The sequence below is a fragment of the Podarcis tiliguerta genome (genome assembly GCF_965153285.1).
Source record: "Podarcis tiliguerta genome assembly, chromosome: 13".
Lineage (NCBI taxonomy): Eukaryota > Metazoa > Chordata > Lepidosauria > Squamata > Lacertidae > Podarcis > Podarcis tiliguerta.
This window is the reverse complement of record NC_139546.1, coordinates 43,980,388-43,997,487: the sequence shown is the minus strand read 5'-3', so window position 1 is coordinate 43,997,487 and position 17,100 is coordinate 43,980,388. Positions and strand designations below refer to the sequence as shown.

The 17,100-nt window shown below is 40.6% G+C and overlaps 1 protein-coding gene across 1 annotated transcript; it reads left to right on the top strand.

The window, feature by feature from the left end:
• Positions 1-769: 769 nt before the first annotated feature.
• Positions 770-16,033, top strand: LOC310662268 (vomeronasal type-2 receptor 26-like; the record flags this gene model as incomplete). The annotated part of the gene is made up of 8 exons (XM_083409047.1): positions 770-912; positions 4,058-4,349; positions 5,413-5,847; positions 8,227-8,454; positions 9,875-9,965; positions 10,758-11,653; positions 15,337-15,344; positions 15,724-16,033. The coding sequence occupies 8 exons, from the start codon at positions 770-772 to the stop codon at positions 16,031-16,033; spliced, it is 2,403 nt and encodes an 800-aa protein (XP_083265173.1).
• Positions 16,034-17,100: the final 1,067 nt, after the last annotated feature.

The following is a 17,100-nucleotide window of genomic DNA, read 5'->3' as shown; positions in this document are numbered from 1 at the left end:
GGCTGCCTCAAAATTTTCTGGGGTTGTCCGGCAGTGGTGCATCAGGAAGGAACTAAACTCAGATATTAGGCTGGGTTACCTGTGAAATAATCTAGACCCAACTGTGTTCTCGGTGTGTCTTCCCGGGATAATGTAGGAGATTCACTGACTGATTCTCCTTCCTACCTGATATGTCCCACCCAACGGCATCCTTTCCTTCACCAAATAGTTGCTTGGGGACAGAGAACTTGTATAATGCTCAAACATAAGCAGCTTCCCCACAAAAAAATTGTTTGCAAAGAGAAAGTTTTGGAATTATACCCCCCCCCCCGCCGCCGCCCCCACCCAATCCTGAGTTTGGAGAAGTTGCAACTTCATATCCTCCCACTCTGCTCCCAGACATATGTTTAATTGGAGCTTTTGACATTACAGTGGTACCTCAGGTTACATATGCTTCAGGTTACATATGCTTCAGGTTACAGACTCTGCTAACCCAGAAATAGTGCTTCAGGTTAAGAACTTTGCTTCAGGATGAGAACAGAAATCGTGCTCCGGCGGTGCAGCAGCAGCAGGAGGCCCCATTAGCTAAAGTGGTGCTTCAGGTTAAGAACAGTTTCAGGTTAAGAACAGACCTCCGGAACAAATTAAGTACTTAACCCGAGGTACCACTGTATTAGACATTAGGCCAGTTCTTGATCTGCTTCAGGATGGATCCAAGATCATGCCAGAGGTCTTCATCAAGTAGGGCCTGGACTGGATTGCTTTTCACCCCTGTTTCCACCTTCACTCCATGTCCATGCCACCTCAAGAACCTTTTGTGAACAATCTCTGGAACACTAGTTACCAGTATGGATACATGGTTTTGCATGTAACAGAGGACAAAAGACTCCAAAGACTGACAAAGAAAAGCCGTCTAGCAAGTGGCTGCCAATGGTATGAACTGGGCTCAGTTCAATAAAAAGAAATGTTACTAAGCTATGCTCCTTCCCTTATCTGCTCATGGAAATCTGTTCTACCCGTATGTGGATACAATAGCATGGAACCCTATCTCATTGATTTTGCTGTTGGGTTCATGTCCATATTTCCCTTGAAACTCTTTTTAGCAGCTGCATAGGAAGTAGGGTCAAAGGTGGGAGATGGTAGGGTCTACTTCTCTTTGTGTGACTAAATTACTGGATTTATATTATATAAATATGATAAAGGGTCTCTCTTCTGTCTCTTTTTTTCCTTATTTTTGGGGGTTTTTCTTTTTATTAGTCTTGTTCTGTAGACTAGGTTGAATCATATTATATTCTATATCGCAATTTTTCAATAAAACAATTATATATATATATGCACTTCCAGTGTATGCACTTCTTTGGGTGGTAGCGCACCAAAGCATATGGTAAATAACCACAGTTTGAACAAGTAAACATAAAACCGAATGAAAATAGCAGAATGCTTCCTGCTAAATAGTATCTAGAAGTGTTCACTACTGAAGACAATGCTTAAGAATGGAGGAATTGCTGATCCAAATAGACCAAGGTCAGCAAGAACTTCCAGCTCTCACAGACTTCATCTTCTTCTGTTCTTGGAGCCTCCTATTCTAATTTCATTTTGTTCTTCATCAGTTTCCCAAGACAAACACAAACTCTCTGAAAATCCCTGGCTGACAGCTTTACTTGCATACATTGTTTCTCTCAATTTCTTAGCCAATCAGAAGCACAGTAGAACTCTATTTAGATTAACCATACGGGAGTGAAGGCATCTTCTTCTGTTTGTCCCCGTGTCAGTTTCAGTTTATTGGTTAGTTTTTCTAATAAGGCTGTTCCCCATACTATTTGATACCATTGATCTACGCTTACTCCTGACAAGTCTTTCCAGTGTCAGGCTATGATGCTTCTGGCTACTGAGAGTAGGTGGGTTATAAACTCTTTGTGTTGTGCGTGGGCATTATTGTCTTGGAAGATGTTTAGTAGGGCCAGTTCTGGAGTGACTTCTAATATTGCTTAGTTATTTTGCATATTTCTTGTATGATCGATGTCCAGAAGAGTTGGATTTTAGGACATTCCCATCGCATGTGGAGGTATGTGCCTGTGGAGGTGCATCCTCTCCAGCATTTTGGTGAGGTTCCTGGGCGTAGTTTCCATGGTGTTAGGTACCACCTGTAAGTAAGTTTCAGAGTGAGTTGTTTTCTTACTTCCAAAGCTTCTTATAAATGTTTCCAAATCTGAATGATAACAATACAAAAATAAAACAAGGAGAGAGAAAGAAAGAAACAGTAAGAACAAAGAAAACAATGCAAAAAGATAAAAAGGAGGAAAAACAAAGAAAGTAAAAACAAATAGGTACTTCCACATCGCTATCTGCCAATTGTAAGTATTACAATTATTCAAAATTGTTGGCATATACGCTCAAGGATTATTTCTCGCTGTAGTTGGTTATCAGCTTTTCACCCAAACTGCTAATGGTATCTTCTCTAGTTTCCTTCAATGTACTTCTGACACTCAGAAACTCTAAAAAATACTTGATAGAGAAATTTTATGAAGAGTGTTGTTTCCTGCTTATCAGTGGATTTTAAAAAATAACAAATACTTGTGGGTATTCTGCATTGACAGGGTATGAACTGGATGACCTTCTAGGTACAATCCTAACCTATTATTCTGCAACATCACAAATATAATTACTTTGGCAGTTCCCCTACTGCTGATGCGCCATAGACTCCAAAAGCACTACAAAAGTGATTCTCTCCCCTGTAATTATTAGAATTACTATAATCAATTCCACAAGCTGAAGCTCGAGATGTCAGAGTGGAAAACACGCAACATGCAGGTCTGAAATGATTATTAGTTCCCCAGTTTTTCATAGACAACCATGGTAAAGGAGGAGAGAGAGGCTGGACTTTGTTACCTCTCAGTTTTCAGTTTCCCTCTTTCATATCAAATTACTGCATCTTATTTGGCATCCAAGGCATTCTGTTTGTGACAGTGTTTAATTTAACAATAGGTGGATACATGTCCCTTAAAATACCAAATTAACAGTCACCGACCACCCAATCTCTCTTGTTCAAATCAGGTGGAGGACAGCAATAATATTGTAAAGAGAAACAGGAGTGTCTATGCAGAGAAGGACATTTGTCATCAGGATGTTGCTTCTACTTCTGCTTCTCACCAACATGGGACCCCAAGTACAAAGTGTCAAATGCACCACAAATCATCCTGTTCATGTTCCAAATGAGTGGTATGAACCTGGTGACCTTGTCATTGGTGCAACGGTATCTTATATGTATTACATATTACCCAGAGTTTCTTTCAATGAACACCCTTCCCGGGTCTTCATTAATACCCCACTGTAAGTAAGTGGTACTTAATATTATTTTATTTATTCTTTATATGTCATGGCTGACTGGAAAAAAACTTTTGATTGGTTTGGAGAAAAAAGCTTTAGAATATTTTTAAGAAAAAGAATGGAAAGATTTTCTACACACACACACATTTTTATTAGAAACCTCCATGCACATAGGCTATGCACAAAAGCTTAATGGCAATGAACATTAAGCTTTTTTTATCTAAGTCTATAAAGGCAGAGAGAAAAGAGACTAAGAGCAAGAGAAAAGGGACGGCATAAAAACATATGAAGAACAAATGGGCAAGCAGTGGGGTACTTAACTTGGGAGATGATACCAAGATGTCCAGGGTGGAGAAAACAAACATGGGTTGCAAACAGCAACAAAATGATAAACTGAATGCATGGGCAGGAAAATGGGAAATGCAATTGACTGTAAGCAAGGGCAAAGTGATGAGCAAAAAAATTAATTTCACTTCTATGGTCATGGGGTCTCAACTGGTTGTAAGAAATCAACAATAAGATGTTGTGGCCCTAGTAGATAGTTTGATGAAGACGTCGATGGAGTTTGCAGCAGCTGTAGAAAACACTTTAATATATTTTTATTGACACAGTATTATATAAAGGTTGTCTAAATAAATAAATAATTTTTGCTGGCTGTGCCCTTAATAGGCAGGTGGGTGAACCTCTCCTATATCTAGATAATATGCACTGTTTGATTTTCCCATTAAACATTAACTCATTTCATTTGCAGGGTGATGACAAAGTTCTACCAGCACATCCTTGCTTTGGTCTTTGCTGTTGATGAGATCAATAAGAATCCCAGGATCTTGCCCAATGTCTCTCTGGGATTCCACATCTATGATAGCTATTATGATTCAAAGATGGCCTACCGAACAATTCTGGACCTGATCTTTAATGCAAATCACTTTGTTCCCAACTACAGGTGTGGCATCCAGAAAAATGTCATAGGAGCCATTGGGGGACTTGACTCTGATACCTCCTGGTGCATGGCAAACGTCTTAGGTCTTTTCAAGATTCCACAGGTAGAATATGGGTATTGAAAAATGGGTATTTCGTTCCATAATTCACTCTTCTCGTTTCCATGCAGCAGGAACCTATTGATTCATAAATATGGTAAAATGGAAATAGTAAAAGTGGACTGCAAAATGTGGATATAATTGGGGTCGGGGCTTAATATGCATATCCAACAATGTGGGCAATTTGTGTCTAATAGATGTAATAGAAGATTGCTGTCAGGTGCTAGGTTCGTAAATGAGGCACCTCAATGGTTCGTATTGAATCAGTCCAGAAAGGACTCCACTGCATGTCTCTGAGCTATCCGTATCAATTTATGCTGTTGACACTACCTTACAAATGCATAAATAACTCAGGATGCAGTAACTAAGAATTTTCCTTCCCTTCAAACTTATGAAATTCCTTTCCTGGGAAATTATGGTTTTAGTTAGCATTGCTCACTTTCAGAAGTTAATTAAAAACACAGTTTTCTTGTTATTGTTCAGACATTTGACATTCTGGAAAGTTATATGGTAGTGGCAATATTATGTTGTTCTGCTGTTAGTTTTCATTTTAGTTGTTTCAAACTTTGCAACCAGTCTATGATTCTGTGATTCTGTATTTTACTGATATTTTAAATAATGTGGTTTCTTGTGGTCAGAGAATAATAGCATATATAATCTTATGGAGATCTTCCCAGGAGAGTTCTTAGCAGATGGAGAATCAGCCAATCTCTGCAACCACTGTAAAGGTTACAGAGCAAAGGAACAGTTTCTATTAATCTATCTCCACCCCAATCATTCCTTTATTAATATATTAAAATAAGCAATGATAATTTCTTCCCTCTACTTGAAAAGAATCAATGTGCACAAGTATGAAACTGTGATATAACAATAATAGTAATAATAGTAATCATAATATCCACAGAAGCATAGAGCAAGATTGTCTATGTGTTGTTGTTTTTTGTAAATTGAGGTTGGTGCTGTCCCTAAATTTCATATATTTGGGATATATAGGATTTATATTTATAGTAGTTGGAATACCATTAGGTTTTTATTACACTTGGAAATGTTTGGCTTTTTCCTTTTCCAGATTTCATTTGGTTCATTTGAACCAGCCATAAATGATGGTACCAAGTTCCCTTCCTTTTACCGCATGGTCCCCAATGAAAATCATCAGTACAAGGGAATAATCCAGTTACTTCTGCATTTTGGATGGAAATGGGTCGGGCTGATCACTCCAGCTAATGAAGCTGGAGAACGTTTCTTACAGAAAATAGAACCAATGCTGTTCAATAATGGACTCTGTTCAGCATTCACAGAAAAAGTTAAACCCAATGTGCATTATAACGGTAACATAGTAGGAACGCTGAACGCATGGTTTTCATTTACACCTTTCACAACCAGCAAAGCCAGTGCAGTTCTTGTATATGGAGAAGGTAGATTTATTATATGGTTAGCAAGTGCTATAAAGACAATGGAGATAACTCAGTTACTACTGCCTTATAAGAAGTCACGTGAAGGAAAAGTATGGATTACAACAGCCCAACTTGATTTCATATTATACAGCCTTCAAAAATTTACTATTAATATACGAATGTTCCATGGTGCTATCTCCTTTGCGATTCACTCCAAGGAGATTCACAAATTTCAAGACTTTCTTCAGAATGTACATCCTTATTGGACAGACGCAGATGGTTTTATCCAAAATTTCTGGGAAGATGCATTCAGTTGTTCACTTTCAAATTCCACTCTCTCAACAACCACGTGTACTGGAGAGGAGATGCTGGAGAGTCTCCCTGCACCATTTTTTGAAATGAGCATGACTGGCCACAGCTACAGTATCTATAATGCTGTTTATGCTTTGGCACATGCCTTAAATAGAATGCACTTGGCTGGAGCCATCCGCAAAAGGAGAGATGCTAAGGGGAAACTCTCTCCTCAGTATGTAGAACCTTGGCAGGTAATGTTCTCTCTTACAAAGTATTCGCTGCATTGATCCATTATGTGAGTTGGCATTTAATTATCAGTAATGAAATAAAAGAATAGAAGTTAAGAAATTAAAGATAAACCTTAAGTAATTTTATTGTATCAAATATGGGAATTAGAATATTTCCCATAGTGATACTGAACTGACTTTACATGACTCAAGCTTTCATATCTAACCAGGCAACAACTATGACAGTTAACTCACATTCCTGGTCATCACACATATAAGCAGACTCATGTAAAGCCAGAATAACTCCTAGAAAACCAATTTAAAGCTATTTTTAAAAAACTGCTTCACTTACAGGTGAGGGACAAATGTGGCTTTTCCTCTTCCTCTTCCTCTTCCTCCTCTTCCTCTTCTTCTCCCTCACTGAATGATTCTTCATATGATAAAAGCACCAGAGGGTCTGACTGACAGTCAGATGTTGTGTTTGGCTTGTTGTGCCGGGTTCATTTTGGAAGCCTCTTTTTCTGCATATGCAGCCTCCCCTGTCATTCAGACATTCTTCAGGTTTAAGCAAATCTTAAAGCTGTTAAGCAAAGCTGGGCTGGCTTTAAATTCCATTGGCAAGCTGGTCCTCATCTGTGAATGATTGGGAGTGGTCTTAGAGGATCGGAGTATTTTGGTTTACGATGCTGCTATCCACAGAAACCAATGTCCAGTTCATGTCTTCCACCCATAAGATCAGTGCCGTCTCTGCTTCACCAAAGCCTTGTCCGCCTGGCTGGTCAAATTTGCAGTCAGTGCTGCCACAGTCCCATGTTTCTCCCTCTCATGAACATTGATGACTTGGATACTGGATTCGTTGCGGCCAAATTTGCATGCCTCAGCACTCACAGACGTCCTATCCTTCAAGAAGTCCAGCACCTCCAACTTCTTTTCCAGTGTGGAAACTGCCTTACACTTTTTGGTTTCTCAGCAGCTCATGATGGCAATGATAATGCCTTGTGTTTCGGAGCTATTCTGCAGTCTGAGGCTCTGCCAACCACCTCTTCCTCCACACTCTGAAAATCTCTGTTACCTCTCCAAATCCCTCCGCAAATCTCTCTGTCTCTATGACCTTGTCCAATTACCCAGTGGTGTAGAATGGGGGAGGAGGGCAGAAGAGCAGCCCATTGGGAGAGGTCACCACCCAGGGACATCCTGAAAGTCCTCCTCCCCAAGTACCCAGTCCTTCCTTGCATGCATGCCTGCCACCAGTTTTCTATGGGGCCTGGAGCCTGGCCTGGCAACCATCTGTTCTCTGCCCCTTTGCCCCCTTCTCTCCAGCCTCCTCTTCTGCCTCAGAGACTGGACTGCTGTCTGTCACAACCTCTTCCTGCTCACATAACCCTGTTTTCTCTTCTGTTTCCAAAAACCCCTCCTCTCAGTCTGCTCCCTCTTCTGTCACTGACCACTCCTTGTCATCCCACCATCAATCCCTGGTTCTGAGCCTCCTTTCCTTGGGGTGTCCCTTGGGGGTTCCCCAGCTGCTGCTTCCTGCCACTCCTCTGCATCCAGCAAGCCCATGACACTATGCTCAGCTCTGCTCTATAAAGTAAGGAAAGGTTCAGTCAGATGTTCTCATCTTGCATTCCTATATTTGAGAACATGAGTTCCCATTGCTTCTCTTACATGACTTCTCAAATTCTGTCTCTGTCACGGACCATGACAAAGTCAGGTCCCAAGCAAGCAGGTCTAGGGGCTCAACCCTCCTTCATAATATCTTTATGGAAGTCTGTCAAATGCTGAATTGACACAGATTCATGATTTCCACCTCCTCCTGAATGTGCAACTGAAATATGGATGCTCTACATTGTGAACTGAAGTGTTTACCTCCTAGAGGAAAAGGAATTAATTCCATCTTGGAAAGCTATTAAACAATCTTAATTAGACTATTGGAATGCTTTATAGACCTTTTAAATCTCTTCCTCTTAGCTCCACTCATTCCTGCAGAGAATCTCATTCAACAACACTGCTGGGGATGAAATCACATTAAATGAATATGGAGAGTTAGCGGCTGGCTTTGATATTACCAACTTGGTCACTTTCCCAAATAGATCATACATCAGAGCCAAAGTGGGAAGGTTGGATCCTCAGGCCCCTCCGGGCAAAGAGCTCACCATTAATGAGGACAGAATGAAATGGCACAGAGACTTCACTCAGGTATGGGAATAACGACACAATCTGTGAAATGCCAAAATTTGTGGTTATCCACAAAATGCATTGTAACAAAAGCAATTCATACGTTATTGATTTTGAAATTCACTATTAAATATGGCTTAAAATAAGTGCTTCATAGTGCTTTAATTGAGAGATACTCTATTTGAAAGAATGACTTTTCTGTATGTTTCCACCTTCAGCCTCTGAGCCATGCATGTTGGCCTTCAGTTTTGCTAATGGCACTTTTATTTGTACATAATATTACATTACATGGGATACTGACATTCCCTTTTTATTTATTCCATGCTAATAAGCCAGGGACGCGAGTGGCACTGTGGGTTAAATCATAGAGCCTAGGACTTGCCGATCAGAAGGTTGGCGGTTCGAATCCCCGCAACGGGGTAAGCTCCCATTGCTAGGTCCCAGCTCCTGCCAACCTAGAAGTTCGAAAGCACGTCAAAGTGCAAGTAGATAAATAGGTACCGCTCCAGTGGGAAGGTAATTAGCATTTCTGTGCACTGCTCTGGTTCGCCAGAAGTGGCTTAGTCATGCTGGCCACATGACCTGGAAGCTGTACACTGGCTCCCTCGGCCAATAAAGTGAGATGAGTGCCGCAACCCCGGAGTCGGCCACGACTGGACCTAATGGTCAGGGGTCCCTTTACCTTTACCTAATAAGCCATCCAGGAGAAATATTGTCCTTTAAGAAATGCTGTAAGGTCTATCAGTACATAAACAAATGAGCCACAATACCAAATTGAGGAACCTGTGCAGAAGACATCTCCCACTAAGAAGGAACAATGGCTATCAGAGAGTCCAGCATCATCCACCATTCGTTTATGAAATCCATGAAGCTATTCTCCAGTTAGTGGCACTAGATTGAAGACTACGCTAGCTGTATCACTGCTTGGGTTGAGAATGAACATCATGAAATTTTAGTTTGTATGAAGCTAAGTTCAGAGTGAATGCATCTAGGACCAGTTGTAGCAGGTGAGTAGGTCTAAGGTGGGAGTGCTCCCAGACCTCTTGCTTGAAAGGGAATGCAACCCCTCCCAGAACAGGTGTGGCATAGGTGCCACCCACCCAAAGCATTTCTCTCTCCCCATCCCTACCATCACTGCCTCCAGACACCAAACCAGCACCTTCACCACCTCCTCTCATTCAAATGGAATGGAAAGGTAGAACTTCACATCATCAGCATACAGATGACACCATGTGCTAGATCCTAGGATGTTATTCCAAAGGATTTCCTATAGATGATAAATACTATAGGAGACAGAATGGGGTCTAACAGGGCACCACAATCCAAAGGTCATTCAATGATTTCCTAGTGCTAGTTTCTTGTTGTGACCCTGCAGATAGGAGCAGAACCACCTTCAATTCCTTGAGCCACCACAAAAGAACACCATGTGAACTCCTTGAAGCAAATGCTGTTAGGTGGTGACTCCATCAAAAGGCAAAGCCAGGGTGAAATCACACCAAATTTTAACACAGCTGTAAGGTTGGATGGTCCAGGTATGAATACTGAAATCTTCTTAAGTTTGTATGATTCTTAGAACAGCAACTGTTAAAGCACCTGATACTGGATAATTCCCCAAAATAATATTAAACTCTTCCTGTCTCTTTGGATAGGTGCCACCCCTCTCTATATGTAATGCCCACTGTCTTCCTGGTTATGGGAAGAAAAAGAAGGAGGGAAAGAAGTTTTGTTGCTATGATTGTGATCCATGTCCAGACGGAATGATCTCAGATGAGAAAGGTGGGAGATGACGTGTTCAGATATTACAAAAGCTCTGGGCTCTTGGCAATTTTGTTGAGGATAGGAGGCTTAAATTAATGGAGGTCCTGTTCTAATAGTTTATAGATAACATCAATATATTTTTATCTTTAAAATATCTTGAATATTTTTTTTATTATATATTATACCTCCAACCTCTACAAACTTAGGGTGGAATACAATTGGTGTTTTCCCCTCTAAGAATTAGGTTGTTTGACAAGAGGGTGAAAGTCTCATTAAACTTGCCTTTCTAGGCTCCTAAGATTTCAGCTGTAATTTCTTAATTTGCTGTACAGTCTATGTGGTTCTAAGACATAGGAGGGGGTCTGTAAGAGAAGATATCCTCCACGTAGAAAATTCCAGATTGGATTCATGAGGTTTACTTTTGATGCCACTAGGTTAAAAAAAATTGGGTTTGAAGTTCTTAAACATTTTTAGGTAGAAATCACTATGCTAGATGGATTACTGCTTAGGAAATTCTTAAGAATAGTTTTGATTGCTTCAAATTGTCATGCACTGTTTGTTTTCAGACATGGAAACATGTGTCAGTTGCCCAGCAGATCAATATCCAAACAGCGGCCAGGATCTATGCATTCCTAAGATTCCAAACTTCCTAGCCTTTGATGAAAACTTGGCCATTGTTTCAACTTTTTTTGCACTTTTATTCTCTCTCATCACAATTCTGGTGCTTGGCATCTTCATTAAGCATCGCGATACAGCCATAGTCAAAGCCAACAACAGAAGCCTCACCTATGGTCTCCTTATCTCCCTCCTCTTGTGTTTCCTCTCTTCTTTGTTGTTTCTCGGAAAACCTAATAAGATGACTTGCTTTCTCCGACAAACTGCTTTTGGCATTGTCTTCTCTGTGGCCCTCTCCAGCATCTTAGCCAAAACCATATTGGTGGTTTTGGCATTCATGGCTACCAGACCAGGATCCAATATGAGGAAATGGGTAGGCAAAGAACTGGCTTATTCCATTGTCTTTTCCTGCTCCATTGTCCAAGTAGTAATCTGTGTCCTCTGGCTGGCAACCTCTCCCCCATTCCCAGATGTGGACATGCACTCAATGCCTGAAGAAATGATATTTCTTTGTAATGAAGGGTCAGTCTCCATGTTCTATTGTGTTTTGGGCTACATGGGCTTCCTGGCCACTTTCAGCTTCACAGTGGCCTTCCTAGCCAGGAAGTTGCCTGACAGCTTCAATGAAGCCAAGTTCATCACCTTCAGCATGCTGGTCTTCTGCAGTGTTTGGCTCTCCTTCATTCCAACCTACCTGAGCACCAGTGGAAAATACATGGTGGCTGTGGAGATCTTCTCCATCTTTGCTTCCGGTGCTGGGTTACTGGTTTGCATTTTCACCCCTAAATGCTACATAATTGTGGTGAGGCCTGACCTGAACAACAAAGAGCAGCTAACACAAAGAAAGGTATAAATGACAGTGGAATTTGTGGTTCTGTTCAGTCTGAGAATACATGGGCTTGCTGGCTGGAATCATTTCTGGGACCCTGCTCTGGATAAGTGTAGAGTTTGCTTCTTAACTTTTTTCTCTGCCAAAGATTTTCCTACGGCAATGGGTACAGATTTTTCCTCAGGTTTTACTCCCAAAGCCTTTTTCACAAATGAGTAATGCTGTAAAGCAATGGAGGTTTAGGTTCAAAGTTTTCTTCTGCTAGGTGGGCTCCCTTCTTAGGTTTACGAGACCCATCTGCCCCTCATTTCCCTCTACAGCACCTGCAGTAGCCACGTTTTTAAGCATTGGGCCCACTTTTGCTCTCATCTGCTATATCCTGTCTTTGCATGCAGATAAATTCCCCATTGAGGCCCATTGGCTGCCCTTACCTAATTTAGGCAGTCAGTTGAATCTGTTTTGTGGAATGTGGCTTCTGTTGCATGCTGACAACGTCTAGGAGCCACAGACAAACTACCCCAGAAGGAGCACGACAACTGCAATATTAATAACTTCTATTTGTGTTGACACATTAAATGATTTATAGAACTATAAATGAGGCACTCAAACTATATCCTTGTTCTTCCAGTGTGTGGCAGTTATTCTGTCCGTGGTGTCTCTTCCAATCCTTGTAAAAGGTTGTGCCTATTGTGACGGAAAAGTTGGTTCCACAAGTATTTCTTTTTACTTTTTTCTCCTGCCAGCAAATGCTTAAAGAACAGCAGCCTCTGATTGGCTGTGGTTCCAGGAGGGAGAGTTTGAAAGGAACACACTTCGAGGGAGATGGAGTTAGAGTGTGGTTAAGAGGGGGGTTGAGTTGAGGTGGTTGAGGAGGGAGGCTGGAGAGATTGTGAGTTAGGCAGATAGGATAGGAGTGTGGAGGAGGGAGAGTTGGTTCTGGAATAAAACATCCACTCTGAGTGTACAGTGAAGGACTGAGTGTATTGTCCTGCAGGAGTAAAAGGACCAAATCTTTCTGGGAGACTGAGGGTGAGGCAGGAGAAGGAGGAGCTGAAAGAGATGAGTCTACTTAGGTCTCAAACTAATCTGGAGGGGAGAGACTCTTCTGAAGAAAGAAGAGATTCCCAAATCCCAGTGAAGGCAGATGGGGGGTGAGCCCTTAAGACTTTTACTGAAAGTACCTCAGGATCTGCATTTGTTAAAGGGGTGGGTAAATGAAGGAAAGTACCAACTTAGAAAGGAAACAAACTATAAAGTGAATTGAAGTGAACTAGTGTATTCTTATTGAAGTAACCTAAGTTTATCCACTTGTATTATACTACCTTGTTCTAAAAATAAATCTTTATTGTTTATTTAAAGAACACCTGCTCGAGACTCCAACTTCTTTTTCTTTTTTTTAATATATTTTTTATTAACAAACCAATCAAATCACATTAATTCCAAATTACAGAGCCAAGAAAGGGATCCAAACATCTCTATTGCTGCTGCTTTAATATTCACAGTTCTGTCCAAATAGTATTCACAGTTGTGCATCCATCTTTCCAAGTTCTTGCTGTTCTCCATCATGCCTTGTGTGCGTCTGATATCCCATTGATGCTATAATCCAGTGCCCCCACTTCTTGAAAAGGCAAGGATGCTATCCAGAATTGCTGCCACCATTCAGTTAATGTGATGGCAAACCATGTCTGATCAGTGCTGCATAGGTGGGATAGTGAAGGATGCCCCAGTACTAACAACTTTGTCAGTGGCTAAATGTCAGTGGCTAAATTCCTTTTCAGTGGCTACATTCCTTTTCCTGGCACTCAAGTGTTGGAAGCGTATAATTGAATGCCTTGATGTGGGTTATCTGTGAGAGGTCTAGTACTGTGGCCCTACCTTATTTATGTACCCCTATGATGTTATAGACTATAATTATTGTGTAATGTTTTATTTCTGACTATCGGTCGAATAAAGAAATTGATTGATTGATTGAAATTATGAAGTGGGAAAGGATGGGGCCATTTCAACTCAATCCTGCTGACCTTGTAGGTTCATTCCTTGCCTATGATTTTGTGATGTTACAAATATAAATACATTGGCAGATCTGGCTTCCTGTCCACCAGCTGCAGTAATAGATGCTTTTGGATTCACTAAATGCAGTCAGGATTCAGACCGTTCCTCCTAGGCTGGGGGAAATGGTGAACACAGCTTTTTTACTGGAAGCCGTATCACAGGACAAAGCGATGCAGTGACTTTTGGAAAATGTGGGATAACCCTTCTCCCAGGGCATGATGGGAACCATCAACAATTGCAGGAATGAAGGATACAGCATCATATATGGACAGGAAAACATCATGAGGGGAAATTGTCACACGCAGGAAAGAATAAGGACTACACTTAAAGTTCCTCACTTGAAAGTTTATAAATTACCTAATACAAATAGAAATCACAAGACTGTAGCCGTTATATAAGAGATTATTATATGTGCTTGGAATGCAATGGAAATTATTAACATAGTGGAACACAGAAATAATGAAGAAGAATGAAGCCATCAATTTTAGCATGCAAGGGGAAACATTTAATTAAATCATATAATTGACATTTGAATAATTGGCATTCATAATTGCATTACTTAGATAAAATTGGTATTGTTATAATGAGGTCGCTTTTGGAACAATATTGGTAAATCAATAAAAATATATATTTAAAAAATAATAATAGTAATATGTTGGCAGTTCCCCTACTGCTGATGCGCCATAGAATCCAAAAACACTGCACAAGTGATTCTCTCCCCTATCATTACTAAAAATTACAATAATCAATCCACCTGACTGAACCTTCAGTTGTCACAGTGGAAAAAAAGAATCAACAAGCAAGCCTGAAATGATTATAAGCTCCTCTGTGCTCCATAGACAACTAGGCAGGGCTCTGATACTTATCGGTTATCAGTTTTCCTCTTTCATATCAAACCACTACATCTTATTTGATATCTAAGGAATTCTGTTGTGACAATGTTCAAGCTAACAATAAGGTGGATACATGTCCCTTAAAGTATCAAATTGACAGAGTCAGCTGCCACCCAATTTGTCTTGTTCAGATCAGGTGGAGGAGAGGAATAATCCTGTCGAGAGAAGCAGGGGAGTCCATGCACACAAGGGAATTTGCCATCAGGATGTTGCTCCTGCTGCTTCTGCTGCTCCCCAATATAGTGTCCCAAGGACAAAGTGCTAAATGCACAACAAATAATCCTGTTCATGTTCCACACGAGTGGTATGAGCCAGGTGACCTGGTCATTGGTGCAATGGCATCTCATATTTATTACATAGTCCCCAAATTATCCTTCAAGAAACACCCTTCCCAGGACTTCATTGATGCCCCACTGTAAGTAACCGTTAATTAATATTATTTTAATTATTCCTGATATGATTGATTGGGGGGGATAGCTTTAGAACTTTATTTTTTAAATGTATGGAGAGATTTTATTAGAAATCTCTGTGCATATAGGCTGTGTTCATACTCTCAATGAACTATAAGCTTTTTTGATTCTAAGAGAGATAGAAAAGAGAGTAGGAGAAGGAGAAAAGAGATGGAATAAAAAAAAAGGAACGGTACTGAATTTTTTTGATGATACCCAAATTTTCAAGGTAGTGAAAACAAACACAGTATTCTTAGATTGCCCAAATAAGTAAATAAACTTTGCTGGCTTCATCCTCTCTTTATAGGCAGGCAGGTAAATCTCTCCTAACTAGATTCTGAGCACTGTTTAATTTCCCCATCAAACAAAATCTCACTTCATTTGCAGGGTGTTGACAGACAGAAAAGAGAGTAGGAGAAAGAGAAAAGGAATGAAAACCTAGGAGAAACATATAGCCAAAAGTGTTGTACTCAACTTTGTTGATGATACCCAAACTTTCAAGCTGGTGAAAACAAACACAGGTTGCTGAAGATATCGAAGAAATGTGCAACGGCTTTTTTAATGACACAGTATTATGAGACTGCCTATTAAGTAAATAAACTTTGCGGGCTTTGTCCTTTCTTTCGATAGGCAAGCAGGTGAGTCTCTCATACCTAGATTATGATTAATTTCCCCACTCTTATTTCATCTGCAGGGTGCTGACAAAGTTCTACCAGCAAATCCTGGCCTTGGTGTTTGCTGTTGATGAGATCAACGAGAATCCCAGGGTGTTGCCCAATGTCTCTCTGGGCTTCCACATCTATGATAGCTATTATGATTCAAAGATGACCTACCGAAACACTCTCGACCTGATCTTTAAATCACGTCACTTTGTTCCCAACTACAGGTGTGGCATCCAAAAAAATGTCATAGGAGTCATTGGGGGACTCAGCTCTGACACCTCCTGGTGCATGGCAAACGTCTTAGGTCTTTTCAAGATTCCACAGGTAGAATATGGATTTTGAAAAACAGAGATTTCATGCTGTCCTTGCATTAGGAATCTACTGATTCATAAATATGGAGTGGGAGAATGAACAAAGTAAAAGGGGTATAATATGCATATCCAACAATGTGTGTAACATGGACCATTTTGTTTAATAGATGTAATAGAATATTGCTGTAAAGCTGCCAGGTATGTAAAGGAGGCATGGGGCGCGGGGTGGTGCTGTGGGTTAAACCACATAGCCTAGGACTTGCCGATCAGAAGGTCGGCGGTTTGAATCCCCGTGACGGGGTAAGTCCCGTTGCTCGGTCCCTGCTCCTGCCAACCTAGCAGTTTGAAAGGTTGTCAAAGTGCAAGTAGATAAATAGGAACCGCTCCAACAGGAAGGTAAACGGCGTTTCAGTTCGCTGCTCTGGTTCGCCAGAAGAAGCTTAGTCATGCCGGCCACATGACCCGGAAACTGTACGTCGGCTCCCTTGGCCAATAAAGCGAGATGAGCACCGCAACCCCAGAGTCAGTCAAGACTGGACCTGATGGTCAGGGATTCATTTACCTTTTATGTAAAGCAGGCACCTAGACTGGTTCATATTCATCAATCCTGAAAGCACTGCACTGGCTTCCTGTGAGCTACTGAATATATGACATTGACATTGGCTTCATAGGCAAAAATAACTGAGAACATATTAACGAAAAAATTTCCTCCCCTTAAAAATCAAGATAGTCCTTTCCCAAAGTATGATTTTAATCAACATTGTTCACTTTCAGAGGCTAATTGAAAAAGTGTTTTCTTGCTTTGTTCTGGCATTTGTCATCAGTCACTTCAGAGTGTTATATAGTGGTGTCAGCATTGTGCTATTCTGCTACATTGTTGTATTTCACTTTAGTTGTTTTAAATAGTGCTGGTACAGTATTTTATTGATATTTTATATGATTTGGTTTTGTGCTCAGAGATAAATAGTATACACAATCTAATGGAGATCTTCAGGATTTCCCAGGAAATCTTCCTGAGAGAGTTCTTAGTAGATAGAGAATCAACCGCTCCCTACAATCATTACAAAGGTTACAGATCAAAAGTACATGATCAACGAT